The sequence below is a fragment of the Ascaphus truei genome, chromosome 4, assembly GCF_040206685.1.
Source record: "Ascaphus truei isolate aAscTru1 chromosome 4, aAscTru1.hap1, whole genome shotgun sequence".
Lineage (NCBI taxonomy): Eukaryota > Metazoa > Chordata > Amphibia > Anura > Ascaphidae > Ascaphus > Ascaphus truei.
The window spans coordinates 296,498,801-296,522,637 of record NC_134486.1 but is presented as its reverse complement, the minus strand read 5'-3'; the positions used below and the strand labels follow the sequence as shown (position 1 = coordinate 296,522,637).

General features: G+C 43.3%; 1 protein-coding gene across 2 annotated transcripts in view; it reads right to left on the bottom strand.

Annotated features, from left to right (window-relative positions):
* The window catches only part of LOC142493537 (amine sulfotransferase-like), an 85,659-nt gene that overhangs the window by 6,908 nt on the left and 54,914 nt on the right, over positions 1-23,837 (bottom strand). For both annotated transcript variants that reach the window (XM_075597710.1, XM_075597709.1), the window contains exons 4-5: positions 21,928-22,054; positions 5,925-6,019 (exon numbers count right to left, since the gene is read on the bottom strand). In XM_075597710.1, coding sequence (XP_075453825.1) covers positions 5,925-6,019; positions 21,928-22,054 — 222 coding nt within the window. The remainder of the gene's footprint in view (positions 1-5,924; positions 6,020-21,927; positions 22,055-23,837) is intronic.

The window sequence follows — 23,837 nt, the reverse complement described above, 5'->3', positions numbered from 1 at the left end:
TGACTGTGATATGCTCCGTGAACAATTGAAACAAAAGAAAGATGGTTACACAGAGCTACAGAAAAATAACGTGAAGCTACAGAAAGATGTGCTCACAATTTACTCTTTGGCCAGGACAGAATTGGACGATCTCCGGACTGGGCTAGATACTGCAAATGCTACTATTTCCGCCATGGATGAAAAGCAGAGCCAATCTGATAAAATTATGGCTAAGCTGAAGCGGAAGTATGAGGAGACACTGAAGCAGATGACAGTCTTTCAGCAAGAGGTTCACACTCTTCGCGTAGAGCTGAATGCCTCACAACAGGAGGTCAACAGTGTCCGGACAGAGGTGGACGTATCTCAGAAAGAGGTTCATACACTCCGCAGAGCACTGGATGCCTCACATCATGAGATCAACAGCTGCCGCACAGAACTGGAAGTCTCCAGAAAGGAACTTCACAGTCTCACTGAGGCGCTGGATATGTCAAAGAAAACTATCCTCCATCTTAACTTAGATCTCAAAGTCTCTCAGAAGGAGCTTCAGACCCTCAACCTAGAGAAGGAAGTCTCACGCCAGGAGACTGTCATTCTCAAAGCAGATGTGCATAAATGGAAGGAGGACTGCAAGGAGGCCCTGAATAGTACAGAGACTGAAAAAGGAGAAAATTTAAGATTAAAAAGAGAAAACTTAAAACTGGAAGAAGAAAATTCTCATTTGACAGACTACGTCAAGGAAAAGTATGAAAAGCTGTAGGATCTTAAAGAAATAAATAGACTTTTGGAAGGTGAAAAATTTGAAACAGAGCACCGACTGCAGAACAAACTGCAAGGTCTGTGTACACACCTCCAGAATGTCGAGGAGAAGCAGCGAACGCTGCAGGAAGAAAATCTGCAGGCTGCTAAGGAAATACAACTGCTGCAGGAACGTCTGATTACCCAGTGTGTCCTCGCAAAGCAGCAGGATAAACTGAAGGCTACCCTGACCATCACCAAAGCATCTCTAGAGGCTAAGCTTAGAGTCCAGGTGACTCTGTACAAGAGGGAGAGCAAAAAGATCCAGAAACTGAGATGAGTATCTGCAGCCCAAGCGAAGAAGTTCATAGTGCTCCACAAAATAAAGAATGATAGGTGGAAGCAAGCTCAGAGAAAGCACAGGGAAGAAATAAAGACCCTGAAAGGAGAATGGCAGGAAACACTCAAACAGAGTGAGACTCTGCAGCCCAGTAACTTACAGATGCCTCCAATACGGGAAAAGGTATTGGCTCTGCCCAAGCAGCGGTATCCTACAGTAACTAGGGCCCGTGAGGACAAGGGTACAGTGAGAGCTTGGGATACCACTCACCTTCAAAACAAGATTACAAAGTTTGAGCCACCTAAGAAAGCACTAGCCAAACCTGCAGCCGCCCAACAGGCAAGGAATGCAGAATCAAAGCCAGAAGAATCCTTAGCTGAGGAAGCTGAAAAGAGAGGACATTCTCTGGAAATGGAGCTGGAATTGCAACTCAATCCCAAAGAAGCTGAACTGGCGACTACATTGAATGGGAAAAGTGCAGGGAAACAGCTTCAAGAACTGAGGGCTCAAGTGGCTATCCTTGGGCGCTCTTGTGAAACCAGGAAATGGACATTTGGTGCTAAAGTGGAGCACATGGGAAGGATGGCGAGAGAGAAAGCGATTTGCATACGCGCTCTGCTACTGTCGCCATACAGTCTGCCTACAAAAAGAGGAGTGCCCGATACAGGGGAAAGCTCAAGACCATGTGGTCAGTAGAAAGACTGTACTGTACTTGGAAAAAGTTCTCCTCGAGCGACTGAGGACTGCTGAGCTCAAGCACCTTCTGGAGGAGACACTACTAAACTGGAGGAAGGGCTCCAATCCCAGCAGGACTGAGGGTTCTCCTCCATCCACTCTCATTCAAGTCACAGAGATATCTTGAATGAGACTGGAAGAATGGGCTTTGGCCGTGGCAAGCCCGAGCTTCCCACAAACAGGGGAGGTATGTAACAGGGGAGATAGGATGCTGGAGAATCCTCCTAGTAGAGATAAAATGGTGTGCTTGTTTTATCTCTTCTAGGAGGATTCTCCAGCATCCTATCTCCATTCCTCAACACTTGGACTATCCAGGGGAGGATATGCTGCCCGCACGCAGCACACAGCTCTGCCGGAACTAAAAACACGCTAATTTTGTTTCCGGAGGACAATACGAACAACAGTGTCGCTTCTTGAGTTCCTGCTGGACGGAGACCCAGAGGAGCACTGCGATCCCATGCGGTGAAGATACCAAGTGAGCTGAGTAGCTGAATCCTCGTCTTGTGCATGAGTATACCTCATAGAACGCTGTTTTTACTTTGTTGTTTGTGAGTTAGCATTTTGTTGGATTTTAAGGGATAATAAATGTGTATTTTTTTGGACATATTGCACTAGGATCGGGCGCTTTCTGTTTGTGTTTTTTGTATATATATAAATCTGTTTGAACTTCCCTATCCCCACACTATTGTCAGGTGGGGGCATCTGACATATGATCGGGCTATTTAACCCCTTTCGGTGCCAGTGTCAGCACCTGCTTTTGAACATACAACTAATATCACCTTTTTCTTTATGTGCATATTTGTACCGAGACGAGGTGTGGATTGATACAGATAGACTCTGCAAGCAAGACTGCAGAGCTTCTCTGAGGATAAAGATTCCAAAAGCCGGGGTGTGCAGCGCACAGCAATGAATGAAAAAAGCAGGTCTTGCCAAACGATTCTTTATTGGTAAGTCATCATGAATAGGGAGCAGCAGCAAACCTTCTACGCGTTTCGTTCCAAAGAACTTTATCAAGAGGATAAGCACTCACGCATGGCCGTGTGAGTGGATTATTATTATTTATCATTTATCATTCCATTTGAAGGGGGGTCTGTGAGTTGGGGATTTTTTCCCTATCTCTCACTGTATATTGCCTTCACACATTATAGTTCTTTACCCCTGATTGATCTATATTTGTGTGTATCTATCCATACCGGGGAAGAGACTGCACGCCAGCAGCAGGGAAGAGGAAGAGACGGCACGCTAAGGAGAAACAAAGACACCTTTATACAACGGTGCTCACACAAGGCCATGTGAGTATTTATTATATATTACACCATATCCTCATATGTTATTTTCCCACTATTGGTGGTTCGTTTGGTCTGAGACTCCTCGAACATCAAATACACTAGTTCAGACTTTTGTATAATAGGTTTTATTGTCCATACTCCCCAACCTTTTTTGTTTTTCTACTCATACTAAGGATCCTGGATAGATCATGGTGATGTTGAGCCGCAGGAGGAAACTCCACACCAAAAGGGTGATATTATTCCCCTCAAGTAGGTACTTCCTTTATTAATCTAGAGAGCACCCAGGTATCTTCTGTTTTTCTAGGTGCATTTATGGTACTGTATGCAGTACATTCTTGCTAAAACTTGACCGCACTTTACTATTAGAAAATTACAACTTAAACAATTGCTTTGTTTTCTTAAAAAGTCAATGACATCAATTAGACATACACCATCTTAGCAAGGTCAAAATCCAGGCCCTCAGTATTATGTATTTCTTGACTTAATTGTGCTAACTGGAGCACTACTGGGAAAGTGACCTCAAACACAGCAGAAAACAAAGAAGTCCCAATGCACAGCCAATAGGACACATTATTTCATTCATTTCTATTTGTTTTATCTTATCATAAGTATGGGTCATTTAGTTACATTTTTGGGCTAAACATGTTAAGCCGGCAACCACGTCAAGGTTTTCAGCAGGTACCTACACTACCAATGTTATACTGTGTCCTTTGTATTTCCTCCACTGCATAGAGAAAGGAAGAAACAAAAGGATAGGCAATAGCATGGTATGCGTGGCATGTATGTGGTGCCAGGGGTTTAAACTTTAGGGGTACGGTACGTTTGAGTTAAAACTAGTTAAGAACACCAGAAGTGCCCTGATAAATTGAAGAAAACAAAAATCTTGAAAGATGTGCTAGAAAAAAGAAAATACTTCAAGCTTATTTTGCAGCAAAGGTTAGCAGCACCTTTCTCCTGGGGGGAATAAATCTCTCAAAGATTACTAGGATTATCTGTGTGTACTTGGATCTAGTGATTATGGTGTGGAATGGATGAGCTGAAACTATAAAACGTAGCCTGCAAGAGCTGCTCTCATCTGCACAGAACCAGCATGCTAAGGGTTAACACCTGCTTTTGCTTAGCACTATGAGACCTATTCTATGAGCCTCGATAAGCCACTTATCGAGCACTTATCGGCCAAAATGCCTACTGCTATTCAGTAAGACTCAATAATTGGGCGATAAAGGCCTTAATCGCCAAATTTTTCAGCCGTCATAAAAAAAATTGCCGGGTGAGCGGCGATAAGCCACTTATCGGCTGGTTCTGAAACTCATGCAATTATAGCAGCCGTGATTAGCTTATCGAGGCCTATCGCGGCTCTAGAATGGCGAGTTTCTCCCAAAATCGGCACAAATAGACTTCAATGGACAAATTCAGCTGAAAACGGAAGTAAGCCTCCCTGTTCCTATTGATCATAACACAATATTCCCATTATAGCTCAGAATATCACACCATCTACCACCAGAGGGAACAAGAAAGTTCCTCAAATGGAATTAAAGTGAAGCAGCTCATTGGAGAAGTGGGGAATGACAGAAAGGCTTTGTCCCTTCACTTTTCATTTATTAGTTGTAGCTGTATTTCAAGTTCTAAATCTTGAATGTTTTTGTGTAATATAATGGCTTACAGTATGTGTTTAAAATACCGTATTTCCTCAATTCTAAGACGCATTTTTTCCCCATTTTCACATGTCTGAAATAGGACTGCGTCTTAAAATCGATGTTCTAAAAAAAAAACAGCTAGGGGGCACTGCTGGAGATGCTGGCCGGGTCTTCTGTGTGCAGCAAACCGCATGGCGGCGATCACGCCCTCCCTCTCCCTCTCGTGCAGAGAGATCAAGCCCCCCTCCCCCTCGTGCAGAGAGATCAAGCCCCCCTCCCCCTCATGCAGAGAGATCACGCCCCCCTCCCCTCGTGCAAAGAGATCACGCCCCCTCTCTCTCCCGCTTCCTCTCTCTGCGCTCTTTCTCCCCTTCCACTTACTCTCCCCCTTCCTCCCTCTCTCTTTCCCCCTTCCCCTCTCTCTCCCCCTTCCCCTCTCTCTCTCCCCCTTCCACTCTCTCTCTCTCCCCCTTCCCCCCTCTCTCTCCCTCCCCACTCTCTATCTCCCCCAAGAAAAAATTCTGCACATTTAATATAGTGTGTTTTTTCCCCCCAATTTTTTTTATTAAATCAAGGGTGTGTCTTAGAATCGATGGCGTCTTAGAATCGAGGAAATAGGGTATAAATAAAGGGCTACATATCAATAAAATAACTGTGAACTCAAACTTCTGGATTTACAGGATTTCTTCTGTGCTGCCATTTTCAATGTTCTGCATTTCCCTGCTGTATAAATGTCACTGATGTTGTCAGAGGAGCCATATCGTGAGCTTGGGCCTTATACAAATTGTTTCTAAGCCTTCCTAATGTTAGTCTCTTTAAAATGAATGGAGCAGAACTCTTCCCCAGCACTGATAAAAAAAACTGCTCAGCATATTGAATAATGGTCTTGTTGTCTGATCTGAAAATTACCTCATTGTCCAATTGTCTACTTGAGGCCAATAAAGAGAACCCTAAAGCAGCAATCCCCGTTCCTCTTTTACTTACTTTACCAAGGTAGTTTCCCAAAGCGGATCCTTGCTCCACAACCTCCGGATCTCAATATATTTATGTTTTTTTGTGCTGTTTTTTTACACACACACACAAACACACAAAAAAAACTATAAATGTGGCCGCATTGTCACCAATAGAAACTTACAAAGGCCACTGGTGTGATTGACCCTACGACCATTTTCTACGGAATATAAAATGAAAAAGAAAAGTGCATTTTACCCTGATCATGTCTTCATACTTTATGAAGAGGATATTGAAATCGTCCTTGTGGGTAAACCATCCTCGCAAATGATCAAACCAGGCGCTACCAACAACTGTGGAGGACAAATTTTGAGTTACATATTAGAATAGTTTTTGTTACTGCATAACCAATCCTTGCTGTAGTGTGTGGACATATACACATACACAGTGTTCGACAAACCCATGCTTCCACTCGCCGGGGGCGACTAGAAATTGCTCCTGGGCGATTGGCCCAAGCAGCACACGTGCTGCTGTTTAAACTCCCCCGCTCGCGCTGAATTTCCCCCGCGCTGATTGCCCGCCAGCGTCGTGTGCCAAGTCTCCCGCTACAGACTCCCACCCAATCGCCGCCTCGCATCCACGTGTGCCCCACGCTGTGATTGGTGGGTTCCCTCCCCCTGGTCCCCGCCCCTGCTCTGCGCGGATTTTCCACTGTCTCTCCTGGTTCACGCTGTCATTGGTGGGCTCCCTGCTCTGCGCGTGATTGGCCACTCTCTCTGTGCTGGCGTGCATCCCCGCTGCCTCAGACAGCGAGCGGGAGCAAGCGAGACACCGGGAAATTTAGCCGCCCCCAGGGACCTGGTCGGTACCGCCTTCCCGCGCCGGTCCGGGGACCGCAAACCCGTCAGCCCCCGAGGAGAGGCCTGGATACAGGGGAGCAGAGAGGCAACGAGCGATGTCATATGCCATGAGCAGAGAGGACTGTGGGAGCGAAGGAGTGACGCGGGGGTGAGAGACCCAGGAGAGGCAGAGCGAGCGCACAGGAGGGTGTGTGTGTGTGAGAGTGTGTGTGTGAGTGTGTGTGTCTCGATCTCTCTCTCTGTTTGTTGCTCTCTCTCGCTCTCTCTGTGTGTGTGTCGCTCTCTCTCTGTGTCACTCTCTCTCTCGCTCTTTCTCTGTGTGTCGCTCTCTCTCTCTCTCTGTGTCCCTCTCTCTCTCTCGCTCTCTCTCTCTCTGTGTCGCTCTCTCTCTCTGTGTGTCGCTCTCTCTCTCTGTGTTGCTCTCTCTCTGTGTGTTGCAATCTCTCTCTGTGTCGCTCTCTCTCTCTCTCTGTGTCGCTCTCTCTCTCTCTCTGTGTGTCGCTCTCTCTCTCTGTGTGTCGCTCTCTCTATCTGTGTGTCGCTCTCTCTCTCTGCTTGTCGCTCTCTCTCTCTCTGTTTGTCACTATCTCTCTCGCTCTTTCTCTCTCTGTGTGTCGCTCTCTCTCTCTGTGTAGATCTCTCTCTCTATATGTTCTCACAACCCAGGGGGAGCATGAAGGAAAAAACAACAGAAGAAACACAATCTAAGTGCAGACTGTATAATTCAGTGTGACAATATGTGAAAATCTTGGCTCTCGTGTGCAGCCTACTCACAGTATAGCAGTAGGGTATGGGCAAATACAGGATCTGTGGAGTCTGTAAAGTCTTCTAGATGTAGACAGGATACCTCTCACATTCACAAATCAAATGGATGAGAACATGGAAAAATAGAAAGAAATCTCCATGGTGCAGATCAATGGTAAAAAAGGATAACTTTATAATGTAGCTAAAAAATGCGCACTTACAATGTTAAAATTAAACATAAGCATTATCATAATTGACTCAGGAGTGATAGGGATATGGCCACCGGTCACCGCACCGCCGTTACTTCTTTGCTGTTCACCGTGATATTTCCAGGATCACCTCCAGTGCTTTCCCCGATGCGATACGTCACTTCCGGTTGATGCTCTGAGCTCCGTCGCGTCTCTTCCTGTGCGGCTCGTGATGGACGGCTGGCAGGACCAATCCTTGCACTTCCTGGGCGGGTCCACTCTACGCATTTCGACCAATAAGACAACAGGCTTCGTCAGGAGTCCACTGTCTCCCCTGGTTCGCGCTGTCATTGGTGGGCTCCCTGCTCTGCGCGGTGATTGGCCACTCTCTCTCTGTGCTGGCGTGCGTCCCCGCTGCCTCAGACAGCGAGCGGGAGCAAGCAAGACACCGGGACATGGAGCCGCCCCCAGGGACCTGGTCGGTACCGCCTCCCCGCGCCGGTCCGGGGACCGCAAACCCATCAGCCCCTCGAGGAGAGGCCTGGACACAGGGGAGCAGAGAGGCAACGAGTGATGTCAGAGGCCCTGAGCAGAGAAGACTGTGGGAGCAAAGGAGTGACGCGGGGGTGAGAGACCCAGGAGAGGCAGAGCGAGCGCACAGGAGGGTGTGTGTGTGTGAGAGTGTGTGTGTTTGTGTCTCGATCTCTCGCTCTGTTTGTTGCTCTCTCTCACTCTCTCTCTCTGTGTGTGTGTGTCGCTCTCTCTCTCGCTCTCTCTCTCTGTGTCACTCTCTCTCTCGCTCTCTCTCTGTTTGTCGCTCTCTCTCTCTCTCTCTCTGTGTCGCTCTCTCTCTCGCTTTCTCTCTCTGTGTGTCGCTCTCTCTCTCTGTGTGTCGCTCTCTCTCTCTGTGTCGCTCTCTCTCTGTGTCGCTCTCTCTCTCTGTCGCTCTCTCTCTCTCGCTCTTTCTCGCTCTGTGTGTCGCTCTCTCTCTCTGTGTAGATCTCTCTCTCTCTCTGTGTGTCGCTCTCTCTCTCTCTCTCTCTGTGTTGCTCTCTCTCTCTCTGTGTCACTCTCTCTCTGTGTCACTATCTCTCTCTGTGTCGCTCTCTCTCTGTCTCTCTCTGTGTGTCGCTCTCTCTCTGTGTCGCTCTCTCTCTCTCTCTCTCTGTGTGTTCGCTTTCTCTGTGCTGCTCTCTCTGTGTGTGCGTCTCTCTTTCTGACTCTCGGTCTCTCGGTCTCTCTCTTTCTCATACCCACACTCTCTCTGTCTGTCTCTCACCCTCACTTTCTCTGTCTCACACTCTGAACCTGGATATCTTATTTACGCTATATATCTTGATTGCCCTATACTACACCGAAATAACCTATACTGCTTCTTCCAGATCTGACTCAAGCTTCACACGGAAGACATTGGAATCCCCCTTAACCCAGAAGTAAGGTAGGGAAGACTCCCCTCCAACATATAACATTGCTGGAGTGAGGGTACCTGGACATTGAGGAACTGAGGATCATGTAAGATCCCAGACGGGATTGCTGCTTTAGATATTGTGAAGCAGGAGCATCCAGACACTGGTTAAGGGGTGCAGGAAACTAGTTATTCACATCTGGCATTTTTTTCTAGATCTCACATTTACACACACACACACACACACACACACACACACACACACACACACACACACACACACACACACACACACACACACACACACACACACACACACACACACACACACACACACACACACACACACACACACACACGTAACAAGGACTAAATGTAGTATAATGTAATACAATAAATAAACTTATGTCAAAAATGAATGTTGTTCTTACTAGGAATTTATTTAATTGTATTTTTTAAAGCGAAGCGAGACTAGGGGCGGGGCTGGGGGCGGGACTAGGGGCAGGACTAGGGTCAGGACTAGGGCGGGGTTGGGGCGGGCCTAGGTGGCGAGTAGATTTTATGGTTCGGCGAGTAGAATTTTGGGTGATTTGTCGACCACTGCACATACGTACACACACACACAATATATTTATTATATACATATATATATATATATATATATATATATATATAAAATAAAAAATAAAAAAATAAACAGATGGCACACACATATGTGGTAAAAAGGTGCTTGTCCCATACAGGTAATGTATAGATAGGTTCCTTACCGAGTAGATCCAGGATCCCAAGATCACGAGGCAAGAAGGAGACAGCACACTCAAAGGTACAAAAAGCAGCGTGTATTCAGTAGAAAAACCGGCACATAAACCCGACGTTTCGGTCCTTGACACAGGACCTTTCTCAAGGGAGTGCTAATACATAATGACACCTGACAAACATATATACCCACCACCCATTAACAAACAGATCCCTGATAGGCTAGACCATGATGTAAGACAGCTGTGAGCACTAGCTAATCAATTATGACATCAGCACTGAACAACAGTGGTCTCAGATGGCGTCTCATGTATCATGCTGATCATTACTGCCTTAGGTAGCAGTGGCGCGCGTGCGCAATGTACATCGCAACTAAAAAAATAAGGGGAATACCTAAAAGGCACAGGCATTCAATGCGTATGTTAGTTTGCACAAAAAGGTCAACAGAGCATATCAGTGGAACATATCCTAACAATACATAATTGAAATAGCAGCTGTAGAGACTAACATTCAATTCAATATATATATATAGCAACTGTAAATATTCCTGTATATTCATTTGCATGTCTTAGACAGGTCTGCAACCCTGTCTTTCACCATTATCACCCAGCAAACAGCACTTCCACTGCAGCAAGGGATTCTGGGAAATGACATGCAAATAAGCACACAGTGCCACTTTTTATCTCATGCTCACATTACATGAGCAACCCTTAGTCAATGCATGCTGCTTTAATATATATATATATATATATATATATACATATACAGTGTTCGACAAACCTATACATTTGCTCGCCCCGGGCGAGTGGATTTAACCCCCGGGCGAGTAAATATTGGCCCAAGCAGCACACGTTTGGTACTAGGTGGCGAGTAGATTTTTTTGTGTGGCGAGTAGATTTTTTGGTGATTTGTCAACCACTGTACATATATATATATATATATATATATATATATATATATATATATATATATCTATATATATATATCTATCTATATATATACAAAAACACAAAAAAGAAAGCGCCCGATCCTAGTGCAATACTGTCGCGGCCTAGTTTATTCTTACCTTTACCCGGTCTCGGCCGCGACAGATACCGGGCGCGCGCCAAGATGTCTCGCATGCGCGCCTGAGCCTCGGAGGATCGGTCCTCCAATCGAGGCACCCCCTCCCCTCTCCGGGTCCCCCGGAGCCCCCCACCGCCATCCCCCACAATAGAGCAACCCAGGGCTCCCTCGGGGAGCCCTGGGCACGCGCGCCATGCGCGCACGCTCCCAATGAAGCGTGATCGCGCATCGATGACGAGCGGCACGCCGAGGGAAAAAAACGAGCAAGCCAGGAAATCTCCCGGCTTGCGGCTCTAGCCTACTAAGGATAAAGTGTGTCGCCACTGTATTTCCAAAAAAATTCCCATTTATTTCCCTAAAAAAATCCAACAAAATGCTAACTCACAAACAACAGATTAAAACAAGCGTTTTATGAGATATACTCATGCACCGGACGAGGATACAGCTACTCAGCTCACTCCGTGTCGTCACCGCATGAATCTGCAGGGCTCCACTGGGTCTCCGTCCAGCAGGATCTCAGGAAGCGACACTGTGGTTCAGATAGTCCTCCGGAAACAAGGCTGGTGTAAGACAAGTTCTGGGTACAAATGTGTACTGTGTCTGAGCTGGAAAATAGCTGCCTCTTTCATATATTGAATCCAAGATGCAGAATGTAAGTGTCCACTTCAGCAACGCAACATACACCCTACGCGTTTCTTCACATTACGTGATTTCATCAGGGGATCCCTGAATTGTTGTGTGTTCTAGTTCACGATTTAGATCAGCTGCTTTATTATATTGTTATTATCTTTAGGTATCCATTGGTCAGTATAGCCTTATACCTAATTCTACTCTGTCACAGCTTTTTCGTTTTTAGTCAATTATACTATAGGCGTTACTCCAATTTGTTTCTGTTTCTGTCAATATATATATATATATATATATATATATATATATATATATATATATATATATATTCCCCATTTATTGCTATCCCAAAAGGAGAAGCGCAGGGATTCACTGTCCGTTTTCATATTTGTATAGCCAATCTCTTTGCCAGCTGCATGCACCTTACATGGAGAAGCGCAGCGATTATATATTTGTTTTATACTGTGTGCTCATTTGCATGTCTTTTCCCAGAATCGCTTGCTGCACTGGAAGTGCTGTGTGCTGGGTGATAATGCTAAAGGGCAGCGTTGCAGACCTGTCTAAGACATGCAAATGAGCATACAGTAATATTTCCATTTTCTATATGCTTTGCTGTGGAGGGTCACTGACCCCCTGTCACTCTGCCATCGGCTCTCGCGCCCCCCTGCCCACCTTCATTCGCGTCAGATGACGCTACGTGGGCGTGTGGCAACGCAACACAGACGGCTGAATCCCGGTAAGTAAACAGTTGCAGGGGCCTCACGCGATCCCCCGGCATTTAATTTAAATGCCTGGGGGAAGAGCGTGGGGCCACTGCAACTGCCCGCACCCCCCCAGCACAATCTCCTGCCCCACCTGGGGGTCACGCCCCCCACTTTGCGCACCGCTATATGATGGTAAAAATAGATAAGCACAGACCAACACTATTATAACAATTAGCAATACTTACTAAATAGCATGAACCAACCATGCAATAATGGATAGGAGAATGAAAAGGTGGCAAAAAACAAATAACAAACACCCAAAAAACAAACAAACAATACAGAAAAGAAACGGGTAGGAGGGGAGGAAATGGATAACGAATGAACAAAAGGAATTATAAAAAGTAAAAAGTATGCCAAGATAAAAGTAAAAATGTATATTCATAAAAACGCTGGAGATTCAATGCAGCTTTCCACAGGAACAACTACCTGCTTTACGAATCTATAAGACAAAAAAGGAAAGCGCATTCTCTATAGCGCAAATCAATAAAATAAAGGTTTATTGTAACAAGATAAAAAATGGCAACTCACAAAAGTCGCTAAAAGTAAGCGTTAGAGAACTGTAGCAAGGGCCAGGGATGTATGATTCAGCCACACTCACGACCTGGGCCTTGCGGACAAACAAATGATGGCGTTCCGCTTCCGGGTGCATCTCAGTTAGATGTCGTGTCAATCCTCCTCCAGGAGAGATGTTACTGGCTCTAGAGTTCGACCGCTCTCAGCTCTGTGTAAAAGATGGCTCCTCACATGCAGTCCTCAAACCAGAAGGAAAGCCTTACGCGTTTCGTCATGTGGAAGTTTGCTTCTTCATCAGGGTTACATCACTGAGGGACGGGTAACCCTTTTATAGTCAAATATTGGACAGATGCCATGTTTTTCTTAAACACTTAGGCACAGTGGGGTCTATTCTAGTAGCTTCGATAACCAACTTATCAAGGATTTTGATCAGCTATCACCAAATTTTGCTAGGTAGCTATTCAGAAAGCCTTGATAAGTTTGTTAAATCGTGCGGGGAAAGCATTTTCTCACGATTTGTGGCTCCTGGCCAAACACATCGCACGGGAGCTAGCGAGAAGCCCAAACTCGCAATTTTGATAAAACCGTGCAATTCTAATAGCCTTGATAATCTTATCGGGGCTCAGGAATTGCGATTTTATCAAAGATTCATCTGGCCAGCTTAAGGGATGTGAGAGAGGGACTTTGAAAAAAAATTCATTTATTCTGCATTGGATTGATGCCAGGGGTCTCCGGAGCTGATACACATTGATACCAGCACTGGAGAACCCCGGCATCTATCCGATGCAGGAAAAATGCATTTACAGGCAGCTTCATTACCATAGTGGCTAATCGCTAAGGCAATGAAGGGGTTAACTACCAATGCCATGTTTATTGTGGGTAGCGGGGGTGGTTGAAGGTGGTATTTGGCCCATAGTTGGTGGTGTAGGCCTTGCGGGGGGTGGGGGGGTTGCGGGAGGAGTCAACCCCTTCATTACCTTAGCGGTTAATACCACTAAGGTAATGAAGGGGTTAACCCTGCTTCTACCCACTTGGTAGATATAAACACCCACCATGGGCCAAATACCACCTTTACCCACCCCCGCTACCCACAATAAACATAGAAGCAAATTCAAAACACAATACTACACAATACCCATTCATTGCCAGTTTGGTAACCTATGCCCTCAATAGGAGCAAAGATAACCCCAAATGACAAGGAATGGGCACCCTCTACCACCAACAACCATTACATTACATTACAATAATGGGCAAAATTACTTTTATCCAGATATGGATAAAAGTGCATTTTCCCATTCAAAATAAAACAGCCAGCAGCATAAAGTAAATAAAACTTGCACTTACCCCTGCCAGGATGAAGGCTGTCCTCATCACCATCCTCCACGTCCATGTCCTCCGTTGGCAGGAACACAACAATTAGAAATACAATCTAATGACCCCTAGCCCCATAATCACTTTAGCGGTTAATAACTGCTATAGTAATTAAAGGGTTAACCCCGCTACCCACCCGGGTGGCCTAACCACCCACCCAGGGGAAAATATCCTCACCTTTTACCCATTGATTGGCACAGTGGTACATCATGCCATATAATATGGACATGATAAGCCACTATAGCAGTCAATGGGCAACCTAAAAAAAAACAACAACGCCATAAAGACACAACAATAAAAGAAATAGACAAGCACCTAAACACAGAAGAAGAAAATAACTAAAAAGTCTAAACAACACATCAATAAAATTAATCTAACACCAAAACACCAAAAGAATATCATTTATGTAATCCCAAAATACAAGAATAATAAAATTAATCAAACACCTAACCAACAGAACAATTAAATAAATAAAACCCCCAACCAACAGAACAATTAAATAAATTAAACCCCTAACCAACAGAACAAATAAACAAACCGCCTAAACAATCCTAAAATGTATTAAAAACAAGCCCTACAAAAACATAACAATTTACTCAAAACAATAAACAGAAATAGAAAACATAACAATTAACTCCAAACAATCATTTGCCAAAAAAATCATTGCCTGTCACTGTATTTATCTATACCCTAAAGGGGCATAGATAAATACATTATCAGTCAATGGGCAAGCAAAAACATTTTTAAAAAAATACAATAAAAAAAATCTGAAAAACTAAAATTACATATTGTACATTCAATAATTTTTTCTTACCTTTAGAAGTCTTTACCCTACAAATCCCAGCGTATCAGGAAGCTCTCAATCTCTTCTTTTCTTCAATATTGAATCTTCCTTCGTTGTAATCCATAGTAAACCCCATGTTAAATCCATAAACTGATGTTGACTCTTCGGCTTCTTAAGCTAAAATCAGATAGAACAGGCCTTAAATAAGGTCCGTGATGTCACGGATTTGGGACAATTCGATTGGTTCCAGTACCATGTGACATGTCCAATTTTTTTAAAGGATGTGACATCACTTTAAGGGATGATGTCACATCCTTTGAAAAAAAATGTTGCCATCACATGGTAGAGGAACCAATGGGATTGTGAGATTACCACGTGGTATATCTTTGAAGTCGCAAAATTCTGACGCGACAAAATGCGTAGGGCTTTCCTTCTGGTTTGAGGACTGCATGTGAGGAGCCATCTTTTACACAGAGCTGAGAGTGGTGGAACTCTGGAGACAGTAACATCTCTTCCGGAGGAGGATTGATGCAACGTCTAACTGTGGCTCACCCGGAAGGGGAACGTCATCATTTGTTTGTCTGCAAGGCCCAGGTCCCGGTCGTGAGTGTGGCTGAATCATACATCCTTGGCCTTTGCTACTGTTCTTTATCGCTTACTATTTAGCGACTTTTGTGAGTTGCCATTTTATATCTTTGTTACAATACACCTATATTTTATTGATTTGCGCTTCAAATGTGCCCTAATTATGTGCGATGGTGATAGGTAATGCAGGTGATGCAAATTAAAAAGGTATTATATTGGTACAAAAATCAATGAAGTGAGCAGATTTGGAATTTATGTAACAGCCCACAGATATTATAAATCTATATAAACCTATAACTTATCGCACATAATTGCAATGTAATTCAATAGAAAATATTGTTCAAACCAAACGATGAACTGGTATGTAGAAAGTAAATAGAAAAAGCAATGTTGAATACGACCAGGAGCAGGTTGTAGCTTCAATAATTGTGTTGCCACACCGGTGATACCTAACAAAGAAAAGAAAGAAAAAGAAGCGCAAGCTTCTTTTTCTTTTATATATATATATATATATATATATATATATATATATATATATATATATATATATAATCAAAAAATAAATAGATGATACCGTTCTGTGGCTAACGAAATGCTTTTATTTGTGCGAGCTTTCGAGATACACTGATCTCTTCTTCCGGCGATGTTACAATGAATGAAGCAAAAGGTATACTTAAAAACAGTGTCTCTTGGAATGTTATGTGTGCTGTTCCTACCCCCGGTGTGGATGTGTTTTATGGCTAGAGGTGGGGATCGACGGGAAGCCGGGTAAGCGGGGGGGAACACCCCCACTACAATCTCCTGCCCCGCACGGGAAGCCGGGACAGGGCGAGAAGGGGGGAACACCCCCACTACTATCTCCTGCCCTGCGCGGGAAGCCGGGGCAGGGCGAGAAGGGGGGAACACCCCCACTACAGTCTCCTGCCCCTCGTGGGAAGCCGGGGCAGGGCGAGAAGGGGGTAACACCCCCACTACTATCTCCTGCCTGCGGGAAGCCAAGTTAAGCGGGGACAGGGAGAGAAGGGGGAACACCTGCCTCGCGTGGGGAGTAAGGGGGCTTTCAGGGAAGGAGAGTAAGGGGGCTTGCAGGGAAGGAGAGTAAGGGGGCTTGCAGGGAAGGACAGTAAGGGGCCGCAAGATGGAGTATTGGAGAGTACTTATCCTCCAACAGATCTCCGGCAGAAAAAATGGCCGCTCGTTGGGGGCTGGCTCATATAGAGCCTGGCCGCGCACCCACAAAGCCTGGGAGCGCGCGCCAATCAGCAGTCAGGTAGGGGGAGTTTTTTTTTTTTCAGCCAGCGAGAGCAGGGAAATTTAAGCTCGAGCAGGGGGAAATTTAAAAAACGAACACGTGTTCTGCTTGGGCCAATATTTACTCGCCCGGGGGTTAAATCCACCCGCCCCGGGCGTGTAAATGTATAGGATTGTCGAACACTGTATATATATATATATATACACATACATATATATACACATACATATATATACATACAGTTAGGTCCGGAAATAATTGGATACTGATACAAGTTTTGTTATTTCGGCTGTTTACCAAAATAAATTTAAGTTACAGTTAAATAATGAATATGGGCTTAAAGTGCAGTCTATCAGCTTTAATGTGAGGGTATTCACATCCAAATTGGAGAAAGGATTTAGGAATTACATCTCTTTAATATGTAGCCCCCTCTTTTTCAAGGGACCAAAAGTAATTGGACAATTGACTCAAAAGCTGTTTCATGGACAGGTGTGGGCTATTCCTTCGTTATTTCATCATCAATTAAGCAGGTGAAAGGTCTGGAGTTGATTCCAGGTGTGGCATTCGCATTTGGAAGCTGTTGCTGTGAACCCACAACATGCAGTCAAAGGAGCTCTCATTGCAAGTGAAACAGGACATCCTTAGGCTGCAAAAAAAAAAATCCATCAGAGAGATAGCAGGAACATTAGGAGTGGCCAATCAACAGTTTGGTACATTCTGAAAATAAAAGAACGCACTGGTGAGCTCTGCAACACAAAAAGGCCTGGACGTCCACAGAAGACAACAGTGGTGGATGATCGTAGGATCCTTTCCATGGTAAAGAAAAACCCCTTCACAACATCCAGCCAAGTGAAGAACACTCTCCAGGAGGTAGGCATATCATTATCCAAGTCTACCATAAAGAGAATACTTCACGAGAGCAAATACAGGGGGTTTACCACAAGGTGCAAACCATTCATAAGCCTCAAGAATAGAAAGGCCAGATTAGACTTTGCCAAACAATATCTAAAAAAGCCAGCTCAGTTCTGGAACAGCATTCTTTGGACAGATGAAACTAAGATCAACCTGTACCAGAATGATGGGAAGAAAAAAGTATGGAGAAGGCTTGGAATGGCTCATGATCCGAAGCATACAACATCATCTGTAAAACACGGTGGAGGAAGTGTGATGGCATGGGCATGCATGGCTTCCTATGGCACTTGGTCACTAGTGTTTATTGATGATGTGACAGAAGACAGAAGCAGCCGGATGAATTCTGAAGTCTATAGGGATATATTGTCTACTCAGATTCAGCCAAATACAGCTAAGTTGATTGGACAATGACCCAAAACATACTGCGAAAGCAACCCAGGAGTTTTTTAAAGCAAAGAAGTGGAATATTCTGCAATGGCCGAGTCAATCACCTGATCTCAACCCGATTGAGCACGCATTTCACTTGCTGAAGACAAAACTTAAGGCAGAAAGACCCACGAACAAACAACAACTGAAGACAGCTGCAGTAAAGGCCTGGCAAAGCATAACAAAGGAGGAAACCCAGTGTTTGGTGATATCCATGCATTCACGACTTCAAGCAGTCATTGCCTGCAAAGGATTCTCGACAAAGTATTAAAAATTAACATTTTATTTATGATTGTGTTATTTTGTCCAATTACATTTGAGCCCCTGAAATAAGGGGACTGTGTATGAAAATGGTTGCAATTCCTAAACGTTTCAAATGATATTTTTGTTCAACCCCTTGAATTAAATCTGAAAGTCTGCACTTCTATTGCATCTCGGTTGTTTCATTTCAAATCCATTGTGGTGGCGTACAGAGACAAAATTATGAAAATTGTGTCAGTGTCCAATTATTTCTGGACCTAACTGTATATATATATATATATATATACAGTGGTTGACAAATCACCAAAAAATCTACTCGCCACACAAAAAAATCTACTCGCCACCTAGTACCAAACGTGTGCTGCTTGGGCCAATATTTACTCGCCCGGGGGTTAAATCTACTCGCCCGGGGCGAGCAAATGTATAGGTTTGTCGAACACTGTATATATATATATATATATATATATACACACAAAAGGGACTGCGCTTGGGTATGAGATAATGACAAATAATAGAGTAAATAAAACAAATGAACAACCTAGTTAAATGTATCAATAAATAAACTCTTACTGGTATTAAAACAAAATGAACAATATATAAAAAAATATATAGAAAAAGGTTCTGTGGAAACCTATATAAAAAATGATATTGAATAAAAATGAGTCCATGGTGATATCAGTTCAATGTAAAAAGAAAAAAGCACAGGATTCAGGCAGGATTTAGGCAGCCTTCTTACAAGGGCACAACGACCTCCCCTCTCCACCTACATAGAATAAAGAAAAGAAAAAAGCGCCCGATCCTACGCGTAGGGCTAGGTGTGCTGTGGATATCCTAGTGTTGTTCGTGACCTGCCGTATATTCTTACAACAAGCGTGCAACGTCACAAGCTGTTCCGCTGTATCCGGCTTCCCCCACCTCCCCCGGTGGGAACCAGGGTCATCTGGTGGTGTGTTCCCGGGGAAAGAGTTCGTGTAGAGCCCGTCGGCGTGAGTTCCTGCTGGACGGTGACTCACAAGGGTCAGAGCGGACCTGGTGGAGTTGCAGAGCTGCAGAGCAGTGGAGCAGCTTCTCGTTGTACACTAGGAGCATGAGTATTATCTCATAAACTGCTGTTTTATCTTCGTTGTTTGTGAGTTCTATATATGAGCTTTTTTGGAATATTAAATACACTTTTGCACAGTAATGCAATAGGATCGGGCGCTTTTTTCTTTTCTTTTTATATATATATATATATATATATATATATATATGTATATATATATATATATATATACACACACACACACACACACACACACACATATATACAGTTGTGTGAAAAGAAAGTACACCCTCTTTGAATTCTATGGTTTTACATATCAGGACATAATAACAATCATCTGTTCTTTAGCATGTCTTACAATTAGGTAAATACAACCTCAGATGAACAACAACACATGACATATTACACCGTGTCATGATTTATTATTATTTAACCAAAATAAAGCCAAAATGGAGAAGCTATGTGTGAAAAACTAAGTACACCCTTACTGCTTCCATAGGAAATAAGATGTTAAGTAGCAGACAGGTTCTGCTAATCAAATGCCCTTGATTAATTGATCATCAGCAAGTGTGACCACCTCTATAAAAGCCAAAGTTTTAGCAGTATGCGGGTCTGGAGCATTCAGGTGTATGTTAACACAATGCCAAGGAGGAAAGACATCAGCAATGATCTTAGAGAAGCAATTGTTGCTGCCCATCAATCTGGGAAGGGTTATAAGGCCATTTCCAAACAATTTAAAGTCCACCATTCTAGTGAGAAAGATTATTCAAAAGTGGAAAACATTCAAGACAGTTGCCAATCTTCCCAGGAGTGGACGTCCCAGCAAATTCACCCCAAGGTCAGACCGTGCAATGCTCAGAGAAATTGCAAAAAACCCAAGAGTTACATCTCAGACTCTACAGGCCTCAGTTAGCATGTTAAATGTTAAAGTTCATGACAGTACAATTAGAAAAAGACTGAACAAGTATGGTTTGTTTGGAAGGGTTGCCAGGAGAAAGCCTCTTCTCTATAAAAAGAACATGTCAGCATGGCTTAGGTTTGCAAAGGTGCAACTGAAGAAACCACAAGACTACTGGAACAATGTCCTATGGACAGACGAGACCAAAGTGGAGATGTTTGGCCGTAATGCACAGCGCCACGTTTGGCGAAAACCAAACACAGCATATCAGCACAAACACCTCATACCAACTGGCAAGCACGTTGGTGGAGGGGTGATGATTTGGGCTTGTTTTGCAGCCACAGGACCTGGGAACCTTGCAGTCATTGAGTTGATCATGAACTCCTCTGTATACCAAAGTATTCTAGAGTCAAATGTGAGGCCATCTGTCCGACAGCTAAAGCTTGGCCGAAATTGGGTCATGCAACAGGACAATGATCCCAAGCACATCAGCAAATCTACAACAGAATGGCTGAAAAAGAAAAGAACCAAGGCGTTGCAATGGCCCAATCAAAGTCCAGACCTCAACCCGATTGAAATGCTGTGGTGGGACCTTAAGAGAGCTGTGCATAAACAAATGCACACAAACCTCAATGAACTGAAGCAACGTTGTAAAGAAGAGTGGGCCAAAATTCCTCCACAATGATGTGAGAGACTGTTATGTCATACAGAAAATGATTACTTCAAGTTATTGCTGCTAAAGGTGGTTCTACAAGTTATTGAATCATAAGGTATACTTAGTTTTTCACACATGGCTTCTCCATTTTGGCTTTATTTTTGTTAAATAAATCATGACACAGTGTCATATGTCATGTGTTATTGTTCATCTGAGGTTGTATTTACCTAATTTTAAGACCTGCTATGGAACAGATGATTGTTATTATGTCTTGATATGTAAAACCATAGAATTCAAAGAGGGTGTACTTTCTTTTTCACACAACTGTATATATATATACAGTATATACTATATATAATATCATACAAAAGAAAAAGGACCCAGTCTTGCAGCACTCAATCACTCGGAATGTAATGTTGTAAATTTAAAATATACTTTATTGATAACCTTGAATAAAAAATAGGGTGTTAAAACGTAATTAAATCATAATACATTTGGGTTATACTATATATAATAATTTATAAAATATTAGTGATTTTTTAAAATAAATTATACCATATCATACAAGAATCAAACCCAGGACCTTTCCTATTCTAGTTAAGGTATATATTTATAGGGTATGTCTTGTCACACCAAGCCTATGGTGTAGAGGTAAGAGGTAAGGCATTGGTATCAGTATTATGGAACATCCTGAGTTCGATCCCTGCACGTGTATTTTGCAAAATGTATTAATGTTCAATTCGCACATGGTGTGTGTATGTGTCCGTTAGTCAATAAAGCATTGAATGTTTAAAAAACAAAATGACGCCAAGCACGATAGCTGCAGAGAGAAGAGCACGTGGACACAGCCCCATTAAGTGAGCAGAGAGAGGAGAGTGATATCTGCAGAGAAGAGAGAGATCTAGATGCCGGTGACATTTTAACGCTGTCTCGGAGTTGTGGACCCAGAGCACCGCGTTATAACGGGGTTCAGCTGTGTGTGTATATATATATATATATATATATAGAAAAGGTAAGGAGAACTGTATAGAAGTCAGCATAGTCTCTTTACTGCTTTAATTCTGTTGTACAACCAATGATGATATTGTCTAATGGGCAGTTAAGGTCTCAAAAATTGTAAGCATTTATTCTTGAAATAAAAAAAAAAGGTTACCGTCTCCAGCTAAAAACTTCTCCATGAAGTTCTCAAAGTTTGGTGACTTTTTAATATGGACAATCATATTTTCAAAATGATAGTAAGAGTTCATAACATCCTTTGGATTCCTGGTCACATATATTACCTTAAAGAAAAAGAAAATAGTGCAGTATTGAGGCTAGAACCATTAGAAAAAAATATATATTTTTTTCTAATTTACAAAGTACCCCAACTAACTGTACAGATGTAATATAGAAAACCACCTACAGCACTACATTGTGGTTTAATAGCATTTCATTTGTTAGCTGGGATTCACCGAAGGATACGAAGTACACATGTTTGAAATTACATTGGTTGCTGTGAATCTTGTAAGTTTGACAGCTTGTATTGTAGAGACAATGAGTGTATCTAGAGAGGTACACAGAATAGAATCCCTTTATAGGCGCACCGCAGACCGTTATGGAATAAATGTGATCAGGGGAAAAAATGTGTTTAGCAAAATAATAAATATTTTAATCAAATTTTGTGATTGTGCAATAAAAATAGCAAATAATAAAAAAACAGTATTTACTATATTAAAAGACACTAGTTATGTCACAGAAGTAGGACCAGAGGAATTATTCTGGGCCCTTCAGCAGATATAGCTAATGTTAATTCACTGTGGTGCATTAGATGTTAAGCATATCTTTGTAGTACATCAAGGTAAATCAATGTATATCCTGTAGTGGATGTAAGCCACTCAAATGTGACATCTGGTGGTGCTGGAATGTATTACACCCTATGCCTTAAGCTTAGTTCTTTTATGTCTCTGGACTTTAGTGATGTCATAGGCAGTGTGTGGTCCCGCGAGAAGATGCACCGCCAGGATCAGCCATGCACCCAGCCACAGTAGACGGAGGGTCCCCAGCTGCTCTGTGTGGCCAGCTGGGTGAGTATTGTGTTGGTGGGGATATAGATATACCCTGATAGTGTGTTGTTACCTCGCTCTGATTATACGTATGGTGTTACGGCACTGATGGGGTTAATGCCCACCATGCATATAGAGATATTGCTCTGTGTGTTTTTAGCTGGTCGCGCAGGCACACTGTAGTTTTGGGACTATAGACAGACTTGTTTTAAAGGGGTCTGCGTTTATTTCGGTGAAAATTTGCCGTGTAGCCCCTTGCGCCCCTTGGTTTTTGCCCCGTGGACCCCGTGCATATACCCTGAAATATCGGGGAGTACACAAATAGTGTTATTGTGTCCGGCACTCTTCTGAATGTGCCTACTGGGTATGTATCTAATTACAAAGAGTATGGCTATATTTCAAAGAGTATGGCCATACATTTATATGCTCCGCAGTGTTTCATTCAAATCATTGATTCCTGCAGTGGCCCATAATAGCGGGAGGCAGTCCCACAATGTGGTGGCTTATCGGGTCATATTGTTACATGTAGTTACATGTTAAGGGAGTCCGAGGTACATAGAGGCTAGAGTAGGGCAGATATACGGTTAGTGGTCTAAGTGAATGTATATAGGCTAGTAGCACAGCCCTGTTAAACACAGAGCTAACACCTCAATAAGATATCGGCAGAGACCCGACATGCTGCATGTTTCGTCGCTTACTTGCGACTTCTTCCGGGGTGACCCCGGAAGAAGTCGCAAGTAAGCGACGAAACATGCAGCATGTCGGGTCTCTACCGATATCTTATTGATTAAAATATTTCTACAGCAGTCAAGAGCATAGCTCTATGTTTTCACTGTTTCACTACAACGCTGCACAACAAGCTTGTAATTCATTATAAGGACCTTTGACTTGATACACCCAGTTAAAGAGGTGTTAGCTCTGTGTTTAACAGGGCTGTGCTACTAGCCTATATACATTCACTTAGACCACTAACCGTATATCTGCCCTACTCTAGCCTCTATGTACCTCGGACTCCCTTAAC